The sequence below is a fragment of the Ambystoma mexicanum genome, chromosome 3p (assembly GCF_040938575.1).
Source record: "Ambystoma mexicanum isolate Mex_15411 chromosome 3p, UKY_AmexF1_1, whole genome shotgun sequence".
Lineage (NCBI taxonomy): Eukaryota > Metazoa > Chordata > Amphibia > Caudata > Ambystomatidae > Ambystoma > Ambystoma mexicanum.
This window is the reverse complement of record NC_090925.1, coordinates 548,752,075-548,771,995: the sequence shown is the minus strand read 5'-3', so window position 1 is coordinate 548,771,995 and position 19,921 is coordinate 548,752,075. Positions and strand designations below refer to the sequence as shown.

The window sequence follows — 19,921 nt, the reverse complement described above, 5'->3', positions numbered from 1 at the left end:
CACGTACCGTGGGCACATAGCCTCTCTCACGGAAAGTCTAGTTACATGTTCCTGGTACAAACTGTCCTTTATCACATACAGTTGGCAGAAGAATTGTGCAGCAAGTAGTTGAGCATTGCATCGCCGATGTGTAGACTAAAACCCACCCCCTTGGGATCCACACACAATGCTTTGTGCACCAAGGTGTTTCCTGAACCCAATCCCCTTAATTTGTTCTGGTAATTTATGCACTCTAATAATTTCTCCACCTGCAATTTGAAGTGCTTTGTTGCAAATGGATTATAGTAAAAATATTGTCACAAGCTCATGACCTGATCACACAAGCCCAACTTTACTTTCTCTAGTCTCACTGGTCTTAGATTAACATTGGTGCCAGGAAGTTCGGTTTTCTATATCGGTCTATAGGAATCAGGGGGCCAATGTTTACCAATGTAGGTAAGCAAGGTACCGTCCCAACTCTGAGGGGCCAATAAAATGCAGCAGTTATGGTGCATTTTTTTAGAGTGCCTTTTTTGGTGGCGTACAGGGCAATTGAAGGGGGTGATTTTCTTTTTTGGGGTGAATTGGGGAAAAGAGTGTGAGGAGTTGACGGAGGGTATGGAGATGGGGGGTGGGCTTTCCACCATTAGAATGTTGCGGAAAATGCAAAAAGATCTCCGAAGGGAGGAGAGGTCTTGAAGAATGACGTGAAGATAGTTTAAGCCAAGCTTCCCGCGATGAGGTTACAGTGGTGTATAGTGATGTCACTAGCAGGGATTGATGTGTTTCAGGTTTGGATTGGCAGGCGGAGCACTGTTCCTCCAGTCCAGACTTGATCCAAAGCCTGACTGGGTGTGGCTCTTTTTTTGTTTGCTCTACAAAGATTCCTGACTATTCCTATGGCATATGTACCCCAAAGGAACACCAATTGGGGTAGGCTGGTGGTGCCTTTTGTATGCGTAATATGGTTCCTTGTGGTTAAATTAGCTTAACCTGACTGGGAAAATTGTCTTGGTTTACCTTAAAGACCTGAGGGGTCACACAACCTTCCTTTGTCCCTCTGTGTATGTGTGAGTAGGTGGTAATCGTTAGCCCCTGGATGCCTGTATCCTAGGGTTATCGGTACATTTTTCCAAAAAATATTTTCGAAATACCATTTTGTCAAACAAAATGGCTAAAAAATTCGAATGTTTTTTAAAAGTTTTTTGTTTGCTTCGTTAGTAAAAAAAAAAAGTGAAAAAAACCCGGGTTTTGGGGGGTGGGGGGCTGGAACCCCCCCATTTAAAAAATAAAATAAAAAATTCTAAAAATACTTTTTTTTTTCTGGCAAAATTGCGTGGAGAAAATGGCATTCGAAAATATGCCTTTCGAAAATATCACTATAAACCATCCTAGGACTGAGGGCTGCGGTCAGGTGGCTCAGGATTGAGTTGGTCAGTCCACCGGGTGATCCAAGGACACGTTTAATGCTCAACAGGTGTGTGTCTCTGTCTGTCTGTCTGTCTCTCCAGGGGTCGAAGCGCCGACAAATGCCATGCGATCAGCAGACTAACAGGGCTTCACCAGGACTTGGCTGGAGGCATTGCTGGTCGGCTGCAACGGTCCTCCTTGGGTCTTCAACGTTCTTCACTTTTTCGTAGGGGTCTTGCCTCCATGATTTAAAGAATGGCTGCAGGACTAGTCCTTTAATTCAGGATTTGGACTGGAGTCTCTACCAGGTCATCAACTGGTAAGGATCTGCACCATTGAACTTGGCAGGGGCTGTCCAATCATGGACAGGTACTGGCCACATTTTTCCCAGCAGCACACTGGCATGGATGCAGACTGGGTCCAGGCAGACCCACCCCACCCCTACATCAGTCCATACCTGAAAGCTGATCCTTTGTCCAAGAAATGGCTTTCCATATATGGCAATTGTGGACCGAGAGGGCAGGAAGAAGGCCAAAGGACCAGCAAAAATATTGTGGCACAGCCAGTGCCCCAGATAAGATTTTGAGGTGGGAGTATTTTACTCCCTATTTTTCAACTTTGAGAGTAAATGTGATTTCAAGAGTAAAAAAAGTTTTCTTCTTTGCAAGAGTAAAATGTATAAGACATCCTACTGACGTGTACAAAGAGTTAAAACTGTATGGAAATCATTACCATGTAGCAGGTGTCTGCATTGTGAAAGAAAAGCAGGTTTCTCACAATTGACCCATAAAGCACATGTTGCAGTGGCACAAACATACTCTCAAAGATCAGCACTAACACTGAGTTTCCCTTTCATATAAAGCTAGGGTACGACGGCAATATAAGCTTTGTAACACTTTGCTCACACAGAGTAGGTCAACTTGAGCAGAAACCGTGCAGGCTTCCCCCACTCAAACAAGCGAATCGAGGCAACCCCAATGCAAGCTTTAATCATGTAGAACAGGTGGAAATCAGTGCAAGGTGTAAAGCAAGGGTAGAAGATTCCCAAATACAGAACAAATCAGGTATGTGTCTCTGCAGTTGAAGCTCCTCTCATAAACGGGTGTAACATAGCCTGCAGTAGTTCACACTCCATTCCTAATATAGAAAAGGTGATCATGCTTTAACATAGAACAGGAACGTTTTGGGTCTCCTAGAAGATTACCACACTTGGAGCAGGTACGTTGTGGGTCACACCAGTACAAGTTCCACTTGCATAGAGGGAGAACTGTATCGGATGGAGCAGTGCAAGCACCTCCACAGTGAAGAGGTAAATTAAGGGCCTCACCAGTGCAGTGCAGGCTACACTCACATATAACCGGAACACCATAAGACTCAGCAGTCCAAATTTCTGTCACAAAGAACATGCCCAGCATGTGCCTCACCGATACGGCAGCGGAAGAACCACCCACATAGAACAGGAACAGCCAATTGCTAAAATTATGGCTGGAGAGAGTTAATGATTTATCTTTTGCTAAAGCGCTGAAAATAGAACATATTTACATAAACTGATCAACCAAACCGAAGTTGGTAATCACTTTTCGAACTCTGAAAAAGAAATGTTGAGTTGGCCTAGTAGTGATTCGAACCTGCGACCTGCATATCCCACACAGATTGCAGCAGCGAGTGCTTGAGCTATTTTACCAGTTTACAACCTACAGATGTCTGTACACTATCGGCTGAGGAATGATCACAGTGCCTAAAAGTTGGACAAACCATGCGTGAAGCGCTACATAAAGTTAAATACCGATCTGGATTATCACTACAGGTACAGGTTTTGCTGAGTTTATATTTCAATTGCAAATGTAATGGTTTCATGCACTTAATGGAGAGTCAGGTTTTGAATGTTTTTATTGTAGTCTTGAGGGTTTGACAGAGGCTGTTACTCCTGTGATTGGTGTACTGAAAATCACTCACCCTTGAGAATGGACTATGCTGCCGCTGACCATTTGTAGTAATTTACCCCATTGCCTGCAAGTTATGGTTGAATGGATCTAGACTACAACTTGCATACTCAAAATTTTACACAATTTTTATAGAGTATGAATTAAATTATAAGAGTAAAAGGTATTTGCCTCTGCAAAAGTGTAAAACGTATGCAAAAGGCAACAAAACATGACCAAACGCGTAGGACCTATTAGAAACAAAAAAGTTGTTCTGCAAAGATGCCTGGTTTCAAACTATTCATTACATTTGTGGAAAACCTTCTCCTACACAATGTGTATAAACACACCATATAGATGCATCTTAAATTAACACCGCACTGGAACTCTGAAAAATGCTTCTGTGCAATGCTGGTTTGCTTTCTCTGAAAAAAGCAGAATTTGTCACAAAAGAGAATTCTTAATTGTAACTCCGTTTTCGATCTGAGTTGGATAGGCTTTTCTCTATGGCCTGCAACTACATCCATGTAGATAAAAATCAAAAGAAGCGTTCTGGTTTCTGTCTAGTAACCTGACATTTACACTGCCCTCTGTTCTAAACTGGTGCGTATCATTACGCAGGGAAACAATAAAGATGTACTTACAGTATTGTAATGCGTAAAAAGACTTGTTCCAACGCTTATCTGGAGGCCTGGGCACAGCCATTTTAGAGTATATTGTACCCTTTATGGCATTAGGTGGTAAAATGCAAAAATGCTGGAGTTTGTCAAAAAACAAGGTAGAAAAATATTTGTTGCTGCCAGCCCATCCAAGACACATTGTATCATGTAATGAGGTGCAGGACCACGGAATACTTTGCAGAAATCTTGACTTTGCCCGCAGGACTCCTTGTTCACAAGGCAGGATTACATCCTCATGTTTTCTTGGTTCCTCAAGCCGAACGGCTCTTTTATGTTAGTTATCGTTGTGCCATACCGGCACTACCGCTTCTGCCGTGAGCTCCCCCACTCTGTTATTAACGGTACCAGGAGGACCCCGCCCATGTGAATCCTGCTCCCCGTCCTTTCCAGCAGCTGAGGCCTTGCATATCATAACATTTTCTTTTGGAAGTATTGTAACGTTCTTCACATTAAGGTGATGTGTCCAGCTTTATAAATATAAGAAATGTATGAAGGTAGACAGTCTGACAGTACTGCTTGTCTTGGGGGCTGATCATCTGCCCTATAATAGTGAGCAAAAAGCAAGACCAGTAAAGCGGAGTGCTTTCCTTGCCTCCAAAAAGTCACGTAATCGGCAAACAATAGCAAAAGGATAGGTTGTCCCATGGAAGTCTGAGGGGGGGGGGGGAAAGCTGCAAAAAGAAAATATTTCCCAACACCTTGCTTGAGTACTCTGTTTTTGGTTGCTGTCCCAAGTTTGGACTTGGCACTCCACAGACCCTTGATTTGTGAAAGAGGCAGACCCCTCCCTGTATTTGGAGCTCCCCACCACGAGGGGACTCCCAGGACGAGCTTCTTTGTTTCCACCATGAGGGACGACCATGCCCATTTGATTGCAGTGACCATCTGATTTCTGCCTGCATTGTGTTCCGTGAGGTGGCTGGGGGGGGCGGTTCCCTCTGAGGTAATAGTGTATGTGGCGGTCCTTTTTTTTATTTTTTTTTAAAACAACTTTTAATTAAGTTTCGCATAAGAAAGGGTATAGCAAGGTCACAGCCTGGAGTGCCACATAAATACATCGTCCACATTCTTGGTCCTGGGCTGTCACCCCCCCCCTCTCACCCTCCCTCTCCAACAGATTCATCCTTTGCCCCATTGTCTCCAAATGTTTTCATATTTCTGTGGACATCCCCTGTGTTTGTAGACTATCTTATCCCATCTTTTATTACATCCATCCCCATCTTCCATGCACCGATTGTTGGGGCATCCGGGCTCATCCATTTTTCGCTGTCGTCCGTTTTGCCACTACACATGCTATGCTCATGAATTCCTGGTCATATCCATTTCCTCCTTTTCCCAAATCCCCAGCAACGTCCCTTTTGCGCTCCCAGTATATCGCCCTCTCTGACCCCTTCTTTTTCCCCAACGGATTCCCTACCAATACCTCTGCAACTTCGGGCAATGCCACACCATGTGGATAAAAGGCCCCTCTTGGATCTTGCATTTGGGACAAGCGTCGTCCTCCCTTTTGCCCATTCTTTTCAGCTTGTCTCTGGAGTAGTAGATCTGTGCAGGTACTTAAATTGTATGTCCTCAATCGGTCTGTGATGACCACCTCCCTGGGGTATTGCAGGTCCTCGCCCCACTCATTCTCCTATATCTCCCAAGAGTTTTGCCCATCTCCCCTTCAACATGTCCGGACATGTGGTTGAGTTAAAAGTCAAGGCCTTATAGAGGGTTGAGATCTTCTTCCCCTTAATCTCTCCATCCAATATGTACAGTTCGCGTGGGGAGACCTGTGAGAGATGGGCTGCTCTATTTGTGTGGCGCCAGGACGTACCTTAGCTGCAGGTATTTGTAATGGTCATGCCTGGGCAGACCCCACTTTTCCCTTAACTCCTGAAAGGGCCAAACCCCTTTGGTAGTCACCAAGTCCCTGATCAGCTGTTTCCCTTTGGTCTTCCACTCCATGCCCCACCTCAGGTGTGGAATCCCCTCGATGCACCTGTTCTCCTAAATCCTAGCTGCCAGTGTTCGCTTCCTCCCCTGTCCCAGGTACCTGTGCGCCTGAGCTCAAACCTTGCCCACCTCTGCTGTGAGTGGCAGGCGCTCTGGCTGCTGCGGCCACCCGTACAGGACCTCCTCCAATCCATTCCTGCCCATCAACCCCAACTCTGTATCCACCAAAATGTTCTACCTGCCCGATACGCCCACCCATTTGCTATGGCTGGTTGCATTTCCCAATAGTACAATCTAAAATCCGGGAGGCCTAGCCCCCCTCTCCCAGTGGGAGTTGTACAGTGGCTCCAGTTAGACTCTAGGTGTTTTCCTCTCCCAGAGGAACTCCCTCAAGATTTGGCTAACCCTATCAAACTCCCTTGCTGGTATCCCCATTGGGGCATGTTGTACTAAGTTGTAGACTGCCTCCCGCCCCATCAAAGAGATCGGGAGGGTCGTCCACTGTCTGACATCTTGTTCAAATCGCCTTATCACCAGGCTGAGGTTCAATCCTGTGAATCGTCTCTCGTCTTTCTGGACGAAAACCCCCAGGTACCTAAACTAGTTCACTTTCATTTTCAGCTGTGGGTATCCCCCCTACACCAAAATCAGTTCTTCCCTACCCCCTGGCCACATGATCCCAGACAAACCCAGGTCCCTCCTGATTCTCTCTGCCAACGGCTCGGGGCCAGAGCGAACAGCATGGGGGGGGGGAAGGGGCACCCCCACCTATTGCCTCGCTGCAATGTAATTCTGTCAGAGGTAATGTTGTTCATCCATACCTGGGCAGTCAACCTGTTATGCAATACTTTAATCCACTTTATAAAGCTTTCCCCAAAGCCCATCCTCTATCACTGCAATCGGGTACACCCTCTCAACAGCAAAATCTTCACCGGGCGTTGCACAAACAAGGGGGTTCTGGGAGTTTCTCTACTATCGGCTTATATCCCGGGTTAGAGTCTCAACCAGAGTCTTTAGCTCACCATCCTTTCACAGCAGAGACATTTCCACTACATATAAGTCTATGTCCTGGCCAAGGGCAGTCGGCACCGAAATACCTGGCAATTCTCTTTTGAACACAAGTACCAACAGTAACCCCAGAGGCGTGTTTCGGCCTGGTTGTGCCTCGTCAGTGAGGTGGAGCTGTGCCTCTCTAAGAACAGTGAGCAAGGGTTCCATGTCTGGATTACCCTCATAACTTGGGTTGAAAACCCAAAGCTACTTATTATGCACAAACCAGGGGGTTCTGGGAGTTTATCTAACACTGGAGCTAAAGACTCTGGTTGAGACTCTTACCCGGGATATAGGCCGGTAGTAGAGAAACTCCCAGAACCCCCTTATTTGTTCACTGGATGTTGCAGCCTCTTTGCTCCCTCTAAGACAAAGCAGTGACACCTAATGTTCAATTTAGTAGACCTATTCGGGATGAATCTGCATTTGTCTCCCCTCGCTATATTCGCTATGCTCTTACCCACCCGGTTCGGCAATACCTTGGCTAGGATTTTCGTCTCTGTATTTATTAGGGATATTGGTCTTTATGAACCACATCACTCCTTTTGGCTTCCCCTCCTTATGTATTACTACTATTGTGACGTCTCTGAGATCTTACAGGAGCTCATCTATTCCTTACTTTCCTGAATTATTTCCCACAGCTGCCCGGAGAGGTCTTCCTTCAGTTTCATTCAGCCAAAGTTCCAGTGGGGAACCATTTGACCCAGCCACCTTACCCCTTCCCAATTGTACCATCACCTCCTGCATCTCTTCGAAGTGCAGATCCCCGCCAGGGTCATTCTCTGCTCCCCCGACAAGCGGGCCAGATCCAACCAATCTGGAAAATCCCCCCCTGTCCCCCCACTTCCTCCTCCCCTCTAGAAAGCTGCGTGGCGTACAGCTGGTGGTAGTACCCGATGAAAGCTTCCATGATTTCTCCCGACTCACTTGTCCTCTCACCAGTCTGCCAGACCCCCCATCCCCTTCTCAATTTCAAACTATTAATTTACTCACTCAGCGCCAACCATGCGTATAGCTTCCTGGTCTTGTCATCCCATTCGTATATGCATGCTCCCTTGTACCATCAGTTTACCTTCCCCTGTTCAAGGGACCTGATTTTAACCTCTTCCTGCACCCTCTGAAGTTACCTTCCCACCTCCTCTGAGTGAGTGCGACTGCCTCATCTGGTTTTCTAAATTCAGCACCCTAGCCTGTCTCCCATCAATCTCTCCCCTTCTGTTTAGCCATCACTACTGCTATAGCTCTCCCTGGTAATACTGCCTTATACGCTTCCCAAAGCACTTTTTTCGACTTTACTGAGTCTTTATTAACACTGAAGTACTGCTCCATTTCCTCCAACTCCCTCTTCACCTCCTCTTCCTGCACCTGGTTGAACCCCAGTCTTCACTGCCCCTTGCTATATAGTTCCCAGCCTTGATTGACCACTGCAATGGTGCATGATTCGTGATATCCCGGGACAAATGGCCCACTCGTCCAAATCTTCCTACTTTGGTCTGCGAAGCGAAAACAGTCTATCCTCAAAGGATTTATGCGAGACATTTATGTTTGGGGTATTGCCCTCTCTCCAGAGATCTGCTAACTCCATTGTGCCCAAGAAGGACGTCGGCGTAGTGCCCACACACCCACCTCGTGCGTGGTGGTGTGATCACTTTGTTGACGTCTCCTGCCACCACCACAAGACCGTGCTGTACCCCTTTCATCCTCCTCTTGATCTCTTCAAGGGTCTTATGCAGTAACTTAGGTGAGGAGTATGCATTTATGAAGGAGATCGCCTCTGCCCGCAGGAGTCCCTCCACTTCCACATCTTGCCCCCCCACCCCCCGCAACCCCCAACCGCCCCTGAAATGTCCCAGTGACCTGAAAAGGCAGCGATTTCTTGAGGATTCCCACCCCTTTAGAGCGTCTCGTGAACCCAGCGTGGGCCACACATCTGTACTGCCCTCTCCCATTATACAACTGGTGGGTCTCTTGAAGCAACACTACATCAGGTTTTACCCGCGTGGTATTGAAATACCACACTTTTCAATGTATCGTTCATTGCATTCACATTCCAGGAAATGCACTGAATTCCGTCCTTATGCTCCATTCCTGTCTTTCAACAATTCACACCAGCGATTCCAACCCTGGCCCCAACCCGTTCTAACTGTTGAATAAACCCACTCCGACCTTTCCTCTGATACCCAACATAACCCCCAACTCTTCTCCCTGACCTCCCCACCCCATTTATGCCCCTGTAACGATGCTGATTCCCAATTGTTTCCCTGTTTGATGTACTTGTCATTAAACGGACTTCCCTTTGCTAAATTACTGAGTCCTCCTTATTGAGTCGTATTGTAGTAAGTGAATCCTGCACCCCCATTCCTCACATGGTGCAGGTATCTTGTCTTACAGGTACTAGAGGGTGAGCACTGACCTATGGGCCCGTCAGTGGATTCCCCGCCCCCCCAGTACACCCCCTTCCTTGTGAAGTATCTGTCGCCCTTAAGAACTGAACCCCCTCTAAAAAACCAAACTCCCGCTCTTCTCTTTCTCTCCACCTTAGGACAACCCACCCATACCTCATTACCCCTGACATCACCTACAATTCATGACAGCGGAGCATATCCCTACCCCTCTCCCCAGATGTCACTCCTCCGTGCTCTGTCACCTTCACATTTGTACGGTCTCCTGGTATTCCTTCCCCTCTCCCGGGTTTCCAAGCTCTGCTCCTTTGAGGGGAAAGTCGTCCCATCCATCGCCACCTGAATCCCGAACTCGTCTAGCTCCTGCAGCAGCAGTTCATCCCTCACCTCCCTACCCACTACAGATCTCACTCTCCCCCAACCACCCCCCCCCCCCCCCCCGAGCTTCCATTGTTACGTTGCCATTCTGCCTTCCTCCCCATCGGGGCTGTGACCGGCAGTCCCTTGCTTTCTATTCAGTCCCAGACTTTGCGCGGGCTCTGGAACACCCACAACCTCTGCTCCCACCCCTGCCCCCACCATCAACTTTGCCGGGAACATGAGCATGTACCTTACTTGGTTGTTGGGAGAAGCTGGGCGGGCTTCTCAGGACTCTGTGCGCCCTCTCAATTGCGAAGAACACAGTCATGCCCCCTTGGTTTCAGCTCTTCTTTAATACACTTCTCCAAATAAAGGTCCATAGACTGGCCCTTGATCCTCTCCGGAAGGCCCACAATCCTGATGTTGGCGCTGCATCTGACGTCGACGCCGATTTACTCGACGCCGATCCTCTCGGCGCCGATGCCTGTTCTCTCGGCTCCGATTCACTCAACGCCTTTCGAGGCCGGGGTGTCAGAGGTACCCCGTGGCACGGGGGAACCCCCTAGGAAGGCTCTGGTTAAGAGCAAGCACTCTCGGGTGCCTTCTTTTCGCCACCTGGAATATATTTCAGAGGCGGATGAGGATTCTGATGGCCTGGTTCCAAGTCGGGTTCCAGATGAAATTGTCTCGGGCCATAGTCAGTTTGACGATTTGAGGCAGTCACTGCATGATGCCAGTGGACTGGACACCTCTCCGGAGGTGGAGTTTTGTAGGCCTGAGCCTGGCTCTTATGCCGATTCCTTGTACCGACGCCTTATGGCTAGGGCTTCTGAGTACTTGGGATGGTCTGCTCCCCCAGGGGAGTTTGTGCAGGATGATCTCTCAGACATCCTTGATGTTGGTCCCCCAACTGACCCGGTACTGCCGTTCCATATGGCTTTAAAGAGAAGGGTGCTGGCGGCTTGGACTGCTCCGGAGAGTCTCCTGGCGGTGGGCAGGTCCTTGTCGCGAAAATACCGTCCAGCCAGTAGCGACCCCTGCTACTTGACCAGGCACTCCACTCCGGAGAGTTTGGTGGTGTAGGCAGCCACGGCCCCGGCAAAGCAGGCGTCGTACCCTACCATCCCTCCTGATAGGGACGACAAACGTTTTGATGGCTGGGCGAAGAAAGTATTTTCTTCTGGTGGTATGGCGCTTCAGGCGGCCAACTCCATTTGTGACTTGTCTCGTTTCACACACACTCTGTGGAACTGTTGCGTTAGCGGCTGACCATATTCCCGAAGGGGACGAACGGGATGGTTTCCTTGCTATGGTCCAGGATGGTAATGATGCCATGTGTGAGTCCGTTCAGTCGGGTTTGGACTTGGCAGAATGTGTCAGCAGGTCCATGGCAGCGAGCACCGTGATACGCAGGTTTGCGTGGTTGCGGAAGTCGGGGTTTGCTCCTGATGTGCAGTCCCGGCTCCTAAACATGCCCTTTGACGGTGAACACCTTTTTGGCAGCAAGGCTGACGAGAGCCTTGAGAGGTTGCAGACCTCAAAAGCTGCAGCGAAGTAGTTGGGTGCTGCAGTTCGCCAACCTCTGCCTTTTCGTCCTAGGGGACAGCAATGGAGGGGTGGTTCCTTTCGCTATTACTCGTCCTTCAGTAAAGCGGGAGGAGCTGGCAGTCAGAGGCCAGCGCAGGGGTACCAGAGGTGGACGATAGGGTACCCGTGGCGCCAAGGCTGCTCGGGCAGTTGCCTCTTTGCCCTCCGGTAACGCCGCAGCCGCTACTACTCAGTCATGAGGCCATGCCCCATGGTTCGCCGGTTGGGGGAAGGCTGGCGCAGCATCTTGTAGAGTGGCGTGCCATTACTTCAGATGTGTGGGTTCTGGAGATCATAGCCCACGGCTACTGTGTTCCCTTTCGGCACAGGCCTCGCGACAATCCACTGGGGAACCTCTCTTTGCAGAGTCCGGATCCGCTCCTTGCGCAGGAAATTCAAGCCCTGCTGGAGAAAGGCGCCATAGAACTGGTGCCTGTAGCGGAGAGGAACAAGGGATGGTATTCCCCTTATTTTTTGATTTCGAAGAAAGACGGGGGATTGAGACCCATCATGGACTTGCGTGGTTTGAACAAACTTCTAAGGAAGGAAAAGTTCAAGATGGTTGCTCTCTCTCAAGTCCTCCAGGCCCTTCAGCTTCAGGACTGGTTGGTGTCTCTCGACCTCAAGGATGCTTACTTCCATGTGCCGAGCCATCCCAAGCACAAGAAGTACCTGAGGTTCGCGATTGGCGACTCGCACTTTCAGTTTCGGGTCCTGCCGTTCGGATTGACCTCCGCCCCGAGGGTTTTCACCAAGCTCATGGTGGTGGTGGCAGCGCATCTCAGGCAAGGGGGAATTCACGTCTACCCCTACCTGGACGATTGGTTGATCAGGGGGAGCTCTCCCGAGCAGGTCCTGGATCTGATCGTCACCTACAACTCCCTTCAAAGGCTGGGCTTCTCCCTCAATTTAAAGAAGTCCCATTTGACGCCAACACAGCGGCTCCAGTACATCGGAGCTGTGCTCGACACTTCCCTGGGGCAGTGTTTTCCTCCCCAGGTGAGGGCTCTTCACATTCAGCAGATGGTGCACAAGTTTCAGCATGCCCAGACGCTCCCAGCGTTAGCGTTCTTGAGGTTGCTCGGCCTCATGGCATCCTGCATTCTTCTGGTGCCAGAGGCTTGCCTGTGGATGAGATCTTTGCAGTGGGCACTCAAGATGCAATGGTCGCAGTCCTCCGGCAGGATCTCGGACCCGGTTCAGGTGCCGCCCTCGGTCGCCCGGGACCTTCTGTGGTGGGCCGTCGAAGGCAACTTGATGAAGGGGGCTCCATTTTGGCTTCCCTGGCCGGAGGTGACGATCGTGACGGATGCATCCCTCACGGGATGGGGAGCTCATGCCAACGGGCTGACAGTCAGCGGTCGTTGGTCTCCGTCGGAGTCCAGACTCCATATCAATCTGTTGGAGCTGAGGGCCGTCAGGCTAGCCCTGAAGGCTTTTCTGTCGACTGTTCGAGGAAAGATTGTCCTGGTCCTGACGGACAACACAGTGGCCATGCACTACCTCAACAAAAAGGGGGGGCAGGGTCACTTCCTCTGTGCAGGGAGGCGATGCAGCTCGAGTTCTGGCCCATCCAGCAGGAAGTTTCGATCTCGGCAGTTCATCTGGCCGGAGACGAAAACGTAACGGCGGACGCTCTGAGCAGGCAGAGCACGATCTCTCACGAGTGAGAGTTGGCTCAGGAGATTCTCCTGGAGATCTTCGCCCTTTGGGGGACCCCTCAAGTGGATCTCTTCGCCTCCAGTGTCAACCGGAAGTGCGAAAGGTTTTGCTCGCGGGAATTTCCTCCAAAAGGAGCCTTAGGAGATGCGTTCGTGGTGGAGTGGTCATTCCCGCTGCTGTACGCGTTTCCTCCAGTCCCTGTCGTCCCGCAAGTGCTGCGGAGGTTACTTAGGTTCTGTTCCCGGATGATCCTCATCGCTCCGGCGTGGGCTCGGAGGATGTGGTACCCGGACCTTCTCGACTTGTCCATCGGCCCTCCACGTCGTCTTCCCTACCGAGACGATCTGCTCTCACGGGAGGGGGGTCAGGTTCTCCATCCAGAGGTCAGATCCCTCAACCTTCACGCTTGGCTTCTGAAAGGTTGAGGTATAAGGATTGGGACCTCCCTGAAGACGTGATGGAGGTGTTGCTTTCGGCCCGAAGGCCAGCAACAAAGTCTCTGTACCGTTGCTGTTGGCGTAAGTTCTGCGACTGGTGCAGATTTCAGATTGTGGATCCTTTTGCATGTGACATCCCCATGGTTCTGTCCTTTTTACTTTCTTTGGCCCACAGGGGCTTGCAAGTGGGTACCATTAAAGGTTACCTGGCGGGGCTGTCCATCTTTAAGCGCTCGTCTGAAGAGTGTTCTTTCTTTAAAATCCCTTTAATTGCACAGTTTCTGAAAGGGCTCACTAATGTGTTCCCTCTGTCACCTTTCCTGGTGCCCGGTTGGGATTTAAACCTTGTTCTTAAGTTTCTTATGGGTGCTCCGTTTGAGCCTTTACATTCTTGCTCTTTGAGGCTGTTAACTCTGAAAACTGTGTTTTTAGTTGCGGTTAATTCCGCTCGCAGAGTGAGTTACAGGCACTTTCAGTTAAACCACCCTTCACTGTATTTCACATGTACAGGGTTGTCCTTAGAGTTCGGACGGAATTTCATTTGGCCCAGAAGCCTGTTCTTCCGGCATTCTATCCTCCTCCGCATCCTGGTAAGGAAGAGGAGAGGCTCCATAGGCTTGATCCTAGGAGAGCTTTAAGCTTTTATGTTTCACGCATGTCCCGGGTTAGAGTGGACGATCAACTCTTTATTGGTTACGCTGGAAAGCGTTTGGGGCAAGCTGTGACGAAACAGACTGTCCCGCTGGATTATTTTGGCCATCTCGGAGTGTTACCGCTTGGCGGGTAAGGACCCACCGGCTGGCTTGCGGGCCCATTCTACCAGGGGTATGGCTGCATCTACTGCCCTGCAGAGGGGTGTTCCTATTCGCAACATCTGTGATGCAGCCACCTGGGCTTCAGTACATACATTTGTACGTCACTATTCCCTCGATTCCATCCGAGGACAGGATCTGGCCTTTGGCAAGGCGGTCCTTTGCTCTGCTATTTGATTGGCAAATCTAAATTTTGATTCTAAATTCTTTCCCTCCTTGCTCTGGTACTGCTTTGGGAGTCTGTCATAGATATGGAATACGTCGGAGGACCCAATCCCCTCGAAGAACAAGTTACTTTCTTACCTGGTAACGTTCTTTTGATGGGATGGTCCGACGACGTATTCCATATCGCTCCCTCCCTGCCTTCCCCGCTGCCGAATTTCTTTTGCGATTGCAACTTAAGTTCCGCAAGGCTTTGTGTCTGACTGGCAGTTGACTAATGTCACACGTTCTGGGGGGAAAAAACTACAACTGAGGCTACGGGCGTCGTGCGTCCTAATTATCACATCGGATGACGTCGGAGGAGGTCCTCGACGACGGCGCATCAACGTCATCGACGCAGGACGCAGACGCCGAAAAAAGTTTCCGAAGCAGCACAGCTGTGGTGATTACATGTCATAGATATGGAATACGTCGTCGAACCAGCCCATCGAAAGAACGTTACCAGGTCAGAAAGTAACTTGTTCGTCTGCTGTTTTTGGTTTAACGTTCTTGATGCCATTTGATTTGATGGCAGTTACACTGTTCTGTTGGGCAGCTTTTTGTCCATTGGTAATTGGGTCTTGAAGGAGTGTTTTTAACATAAATGCCATTCTGGATGGTACAGCGATTTCTAAAGCAGTTTTATGGGCCTCTACAGAAGGCTGAGTAAGCTGCAGGCTTAGGGCCTCAGCTGCTAATGCAAAATGTTAGAATTGTTTAATCAGTCGGCAGAGCTTAACAGCTCACAATGGTCTTCACGGGATGAGCTGGCCCTCAAGCAGGTATGTATTTTAATTGGCCCCGTTCTTTATGCTACAAATTGAGGCCTACAAATATTAAAAGTTGTAAATTGTTGATACCAAAACTATTTTTACCATTGTTTGTTGTTTGTATATAGTCAACAAAATAATTCTATTTTCTCCTGTAATGTGTTATGTTTTCCTTGGAGGACGAAGAAGAAGCTGGTTTGTTGGAACTCCTGAAATCTCAAATTTGTGATAATGCTGCACTTTATGCTCAAAAATACGATGAAGAGTTCCAGCCCTATTTGCCTCGTTTTGTCACTGCCATTTGGAATTTGTTAGTTACCACTGGCCAAGAGGTTAAATATGATTTGGTAAGTGATTTTTTAAATTTTTTGTATTGTCATTTAATATGGAAAAACATTACAAGAGCAAATTCCCCTAATGTGAGTGTCCCAACCTCTTACTGCATATGTAAAAATAGTAGGATTGCAATGTTTACTCAAGGCAACCCGATGTCCTGGTTGTGGGGGTGAGGGTGAGAAACAATGATAAAGGAACATGTCCAGGAAATTGTTTTCTGCATCATGGGGTCTGGCATGGATTCACATGCTCATGAATATTCCCCTTCGTCAGGCTGGGAATCCTCAGTAAGGAGAAATCAGTTTCACTTCTGAACTGTCCCTCTCCTAACAACCAATCACTGAGCTCTGGGTCATACTTCACCCAGCCAATGACTGCCCTCTACCTAAACCCCTCCTCTGGTAGCCATCTTCAGATTATTAAATAAAGTTTAAAAAAAAGTCCCATCAGGCAAGAGCCAGCGCAGGTACATCACAGTATTATAACAAATATTACATTTGAACGTCAGTATCATGCCCAATACATATGGTAGGCATCTGCGTTTGGTGCATCACATTTCAAGCATTTACATGTACATCCCACCACAAACTTGGCCAATCTAGCGGGGGCGTAGTGCAACTGTTTGAGTATTTTAAATTGAATTAGGCGAAGCCCTGAGTTGAGGCACAGATTTAGTGAGTAGACAGTTTTTTAGCCATTTCTCCTCGCTTAGGTTGGCTCCCAGGTCCCGCTCCCAAGTATCCCTTATGGTGTTGCAGGAGGTTGAATGTGTCTGGACTAAAGTATATACCAGTGAAACCCCTTTCCTCCGCCCATCTGTCACTGTCATAGCCCTTATACATTCATGAGTGGGAGGTCAACGGGGAATGTGGGCCATTTAGCAACAAACGCAGCTCTCATGCAATGGTATTGAAATCGTTTGAGCAGACCACCCCCATCGCGTCCATGAAGTCCCACAATTCCACAAATGTGCCCCCCGGAACATCTCGCAATTTAAATTGTTTAGTCGGGTTCCATGCCCTCTGTAGGGCTTTATCAAATGTGGGTGCGATGCCCGAGTAGTTCCATAATGGGATGTCTGGGTCATATGTTATCTCAATCCAACTCTTTTATACATTTTGGACCACGCATGCACAGTAGCACTTACCGGGTCGAACTCGCAGGGATCCTTGTGGTTTGGATTAAAAATAGACTGAACATCAGAGGGGGGAAGCCGCATGCTTCTCAATGGGGATGTGTGTGGTTATGTCTTCAAGGTCAAACCGATGCTTGGCGAATTGTGCCCGAGATGCCAAATAATATAATTCAAAGTCTGGGGCTGCAATGCTACCGCTCAAACAGTTCCACCATCTTGGCCCATTTCATCCTTGCTGTCTTCCCACCCCAAATGAACGAGGTAACGAGAAATTGGAGTTTTGCCAGGCCAAATGGGGATATTACCGAAACAGTAGTCATTTGGGAAGAACAATCATTTTAAGAGCTACTCGACCATATAGCGAAATAGGGAGTTTTGTCTACAGATGTAATTTAGTCATTAATTATGAAGAACTTCTCCATACTTTATCAGTATACAGTGTACTTTCGTTGTTAGACACAATGATTCCCAGATAACGGACCCATATTGGGGACCATTTGAATTAGCTAATGTTGGACAAATCAGGTGTGGATGGAGTCAATGGAAACCACTCTGACTTGGATACGTTAATCTTATGTTCTCAGTATTCAGCGATCAAATGAATATTGGCCTTAACAGGTCCCAGATTTATCTCCGGGTCTCGGATATAAAGCAGAGTGTTGTCTGCATACAGAGATATAATCTGTGGAGGGCCCATCATCCTGATTCCCCTTTGTGCATGTGTTTTTCAGACAAGTTCCACTATGGGTTCAATTGTGAGGGCGAACAAAATGGGAGAGAAGGGACAACCCTGCCTGGTGTCTCTACCTAGGGAAAAAGGTGGTATTGAGTGTGGTTGGTGAGGACCCTTGCTTCCGGGTTAGTGTACAGCAGTCTGACCCACTTATATTGTCCTATACCGAAGCGTTCCAATACTGAGAAGATGTAGGCCCACGGCACTGAGTCGAAAGCCTTCTCGGCATCTAAGGCTGTAACTGCTGCGTTGGCATTTGGGTTAATCTGAGCTATCACTCCAAAAAGCCATCGCAGATTAAGGGCGGTGTATCAGGTGGGAATAAAGCCCGCCTGATCAGGGTGGACCAAGGCGGGCATGTATGGTAAGTCTTGTTGCAAGGATCTTGGCAAAGATTTTGGCGTTTGTATTAATAAGGGAGAGGGGTCTAGAAGAGGACATGTTGTGTTCAGGGGGGCGTCTGGGTTTAAGGAGCACAGTGATCATAGCCTCACGCATGGAATCAGGAAGTGTGCTATGCTCCATCGCTTCCTCCCACACCTTCAGTAAAATAGGGGCTATCCTATCTTGAAACTCTTTATACAGTTTGGCACCAAGGCCATCTGGGCCCGGGGCCTTGCCCGAAGTCAATGCCTTTATAGCTGCAGTGATTTCTTCAAGTGTAATAGGTGAATCCAGCACGGCACGGGTTTCCAAATCAAGGGAGGGGAGATCGAGTGCTCGTAGGTAATCGGTTATCTCTTCCTTCGATCTAACATCTCGGTAAGAATACAAGCTCCTGTAGAATTCAGTGAACATTGCATTAAGGTCTTCCTCCCGGTTTATCACCTCCCCCTGTACGGTCTGTATACAGGCTATCGGGCTACGATGGCTCTCTGTTCTAAGCATGTTGGCCAGGAATGTACCTGCTTTATTGCTTTTGCCGTATCTTCGGGCACGGGCCGGGGTCACCATATATAGAACCTCTCTATCCGCCAATTTATTAAATTCCCTCAATGTATAATGTATGTCGAAGAGGGCTTCTTTACTATGTGTGGCGCTGTACTTTATCTCAAGCGTTGTTAGTTTAGCTTCCGCTATCCCCAGTTCTTTCCTAACTGTCTTCAACAGCCCAGTGGTTTTGGCCAAAAGGATACCTTTCACCCACACCTTTTAAACGTTTCCCATAGCATAGAGTGTGTGCTAACTGAACCTTCATTCAGATCGAAGATTTCGTCGATCTCTGTATGGAGCGATTCACATACCTGCGGGTCTTTAAGTAGGGCAGAGGGCATCCTCCACCGCCTAGCTCATGGCGGGACGTCTCGCAACGTGAGGGCGAGAGATATTGGGGAGTGGTCAGAGTTCGGGGATGGATCTCGCTAGTTGAGATCGCATCTGAGAGGGAAGTGCTGACGAGCCAATAATCGATCCGGGACTCAATGTCATGGACCGTTGAATAATGTGTACAGCTATCGAGCGGTTGGAGTGTGCGCCATGCATCTATGACTGGTACTTGTGCCATTATCTATGGTAGGGTGGCCGCAGCTTTAGTGATACCTCGGGGGGGGGGGAAAGGGGAGTGGCAGATGATCTATCAAGTTTTACATCAAGAATCATATTAAAGCCCCCTCCCCATAGTACTAATGGTTCATCGGGCGTATCAAGCATACCTAGTACTGTCCGGTAAAATTCCGGATCAATATTTGGCCCATAGGTGTTAACTATCACGATTGAACAACCAGCCACCTTCCCCATAACAAATCCAAACCTGCCGTGAGCGTCTACTTTACTAAGTATCGGAACCCTAATGATGGGTGGATCAGGGTAAGGATGCCCCTGGATTGAGCAGAATACTCTGTATAGTAACGGAGAGAGGGCGTGAGAGCAAACTGGAGTTTACATTTCTGAGTGAGTGGGTTTCCTGAAGTAGCAGAATCTGCAGACTGTTTACATATATATGCCGTCGCCTTCCTAGCCTTAACTGGGTTATTGAGCCCTCGAACATTCCAGGAGAATAGTTTGACAGTCAACCCTTGTCGTGCCACGTGTCAAAGTATCTGCAGTCAAACGTTGGTGTGTACCTACCAACCCGACTGTACCTCTGCCAGTATGACTCACTGATTTTAAACCATTAACAGCTTTTAAACTCTTAACATCCCCAACCGACCTCGGCATAGTGCTGAGGATAGTCTTTCCGTTCCCCCCCCCCCCCCCCCCCACCTGCACCATCTACCCCAACACCAACATGATGATGATCCCCATTATACAACTTCTGGAACTCTCCGGAGGTGCGAATGTTGCGGCTCACAACCGCCACAGTTGCACGTCACTCATCCGGACCATTAATCAAATGCCTGTTGGTGCCACCCGGGCATCCCACTTCCTATCCACTATCAGAAAAAGGATATTACGTGTGGCGTGATCAATCAGCCGGGTCTCTCCCATCAACCGCAGGATTCAGAGGCCCTTTCTGGTCAGGACTTTGCCCCCGCGGCGGCAGCGGGATCGTAGCCTCTATGTAGTCC

At 48.7% G+C, this 19,921-nt stretch overlaps 1 protein-coding gene across 2 annotated transcripts in view; it reads left to right on the top strand.

Annotated features, from left to right (window-relative positions):
* CSE1L (chromosome segregation 1 like) overlaps positions 1 to 19,921 on the top strand; it is a 1,325,092-nt gene that overhangs the window by 150,018 nt on the left and 1,155,153 nt on the right. For both annotated transcript variants that reach the window (XM_069651279.1, XM_069651278.1), the window contains exon 9: positions 15,390 to 15,557. In XM_069651279.1, the coding sequence (XP_069507380.1) occupies positions 15,390 to 15,557 (168 nt within the window). The remainder of the gene's footprint in view (positions 1 to 15,389; positions 15,558 to 19,921) is intronic.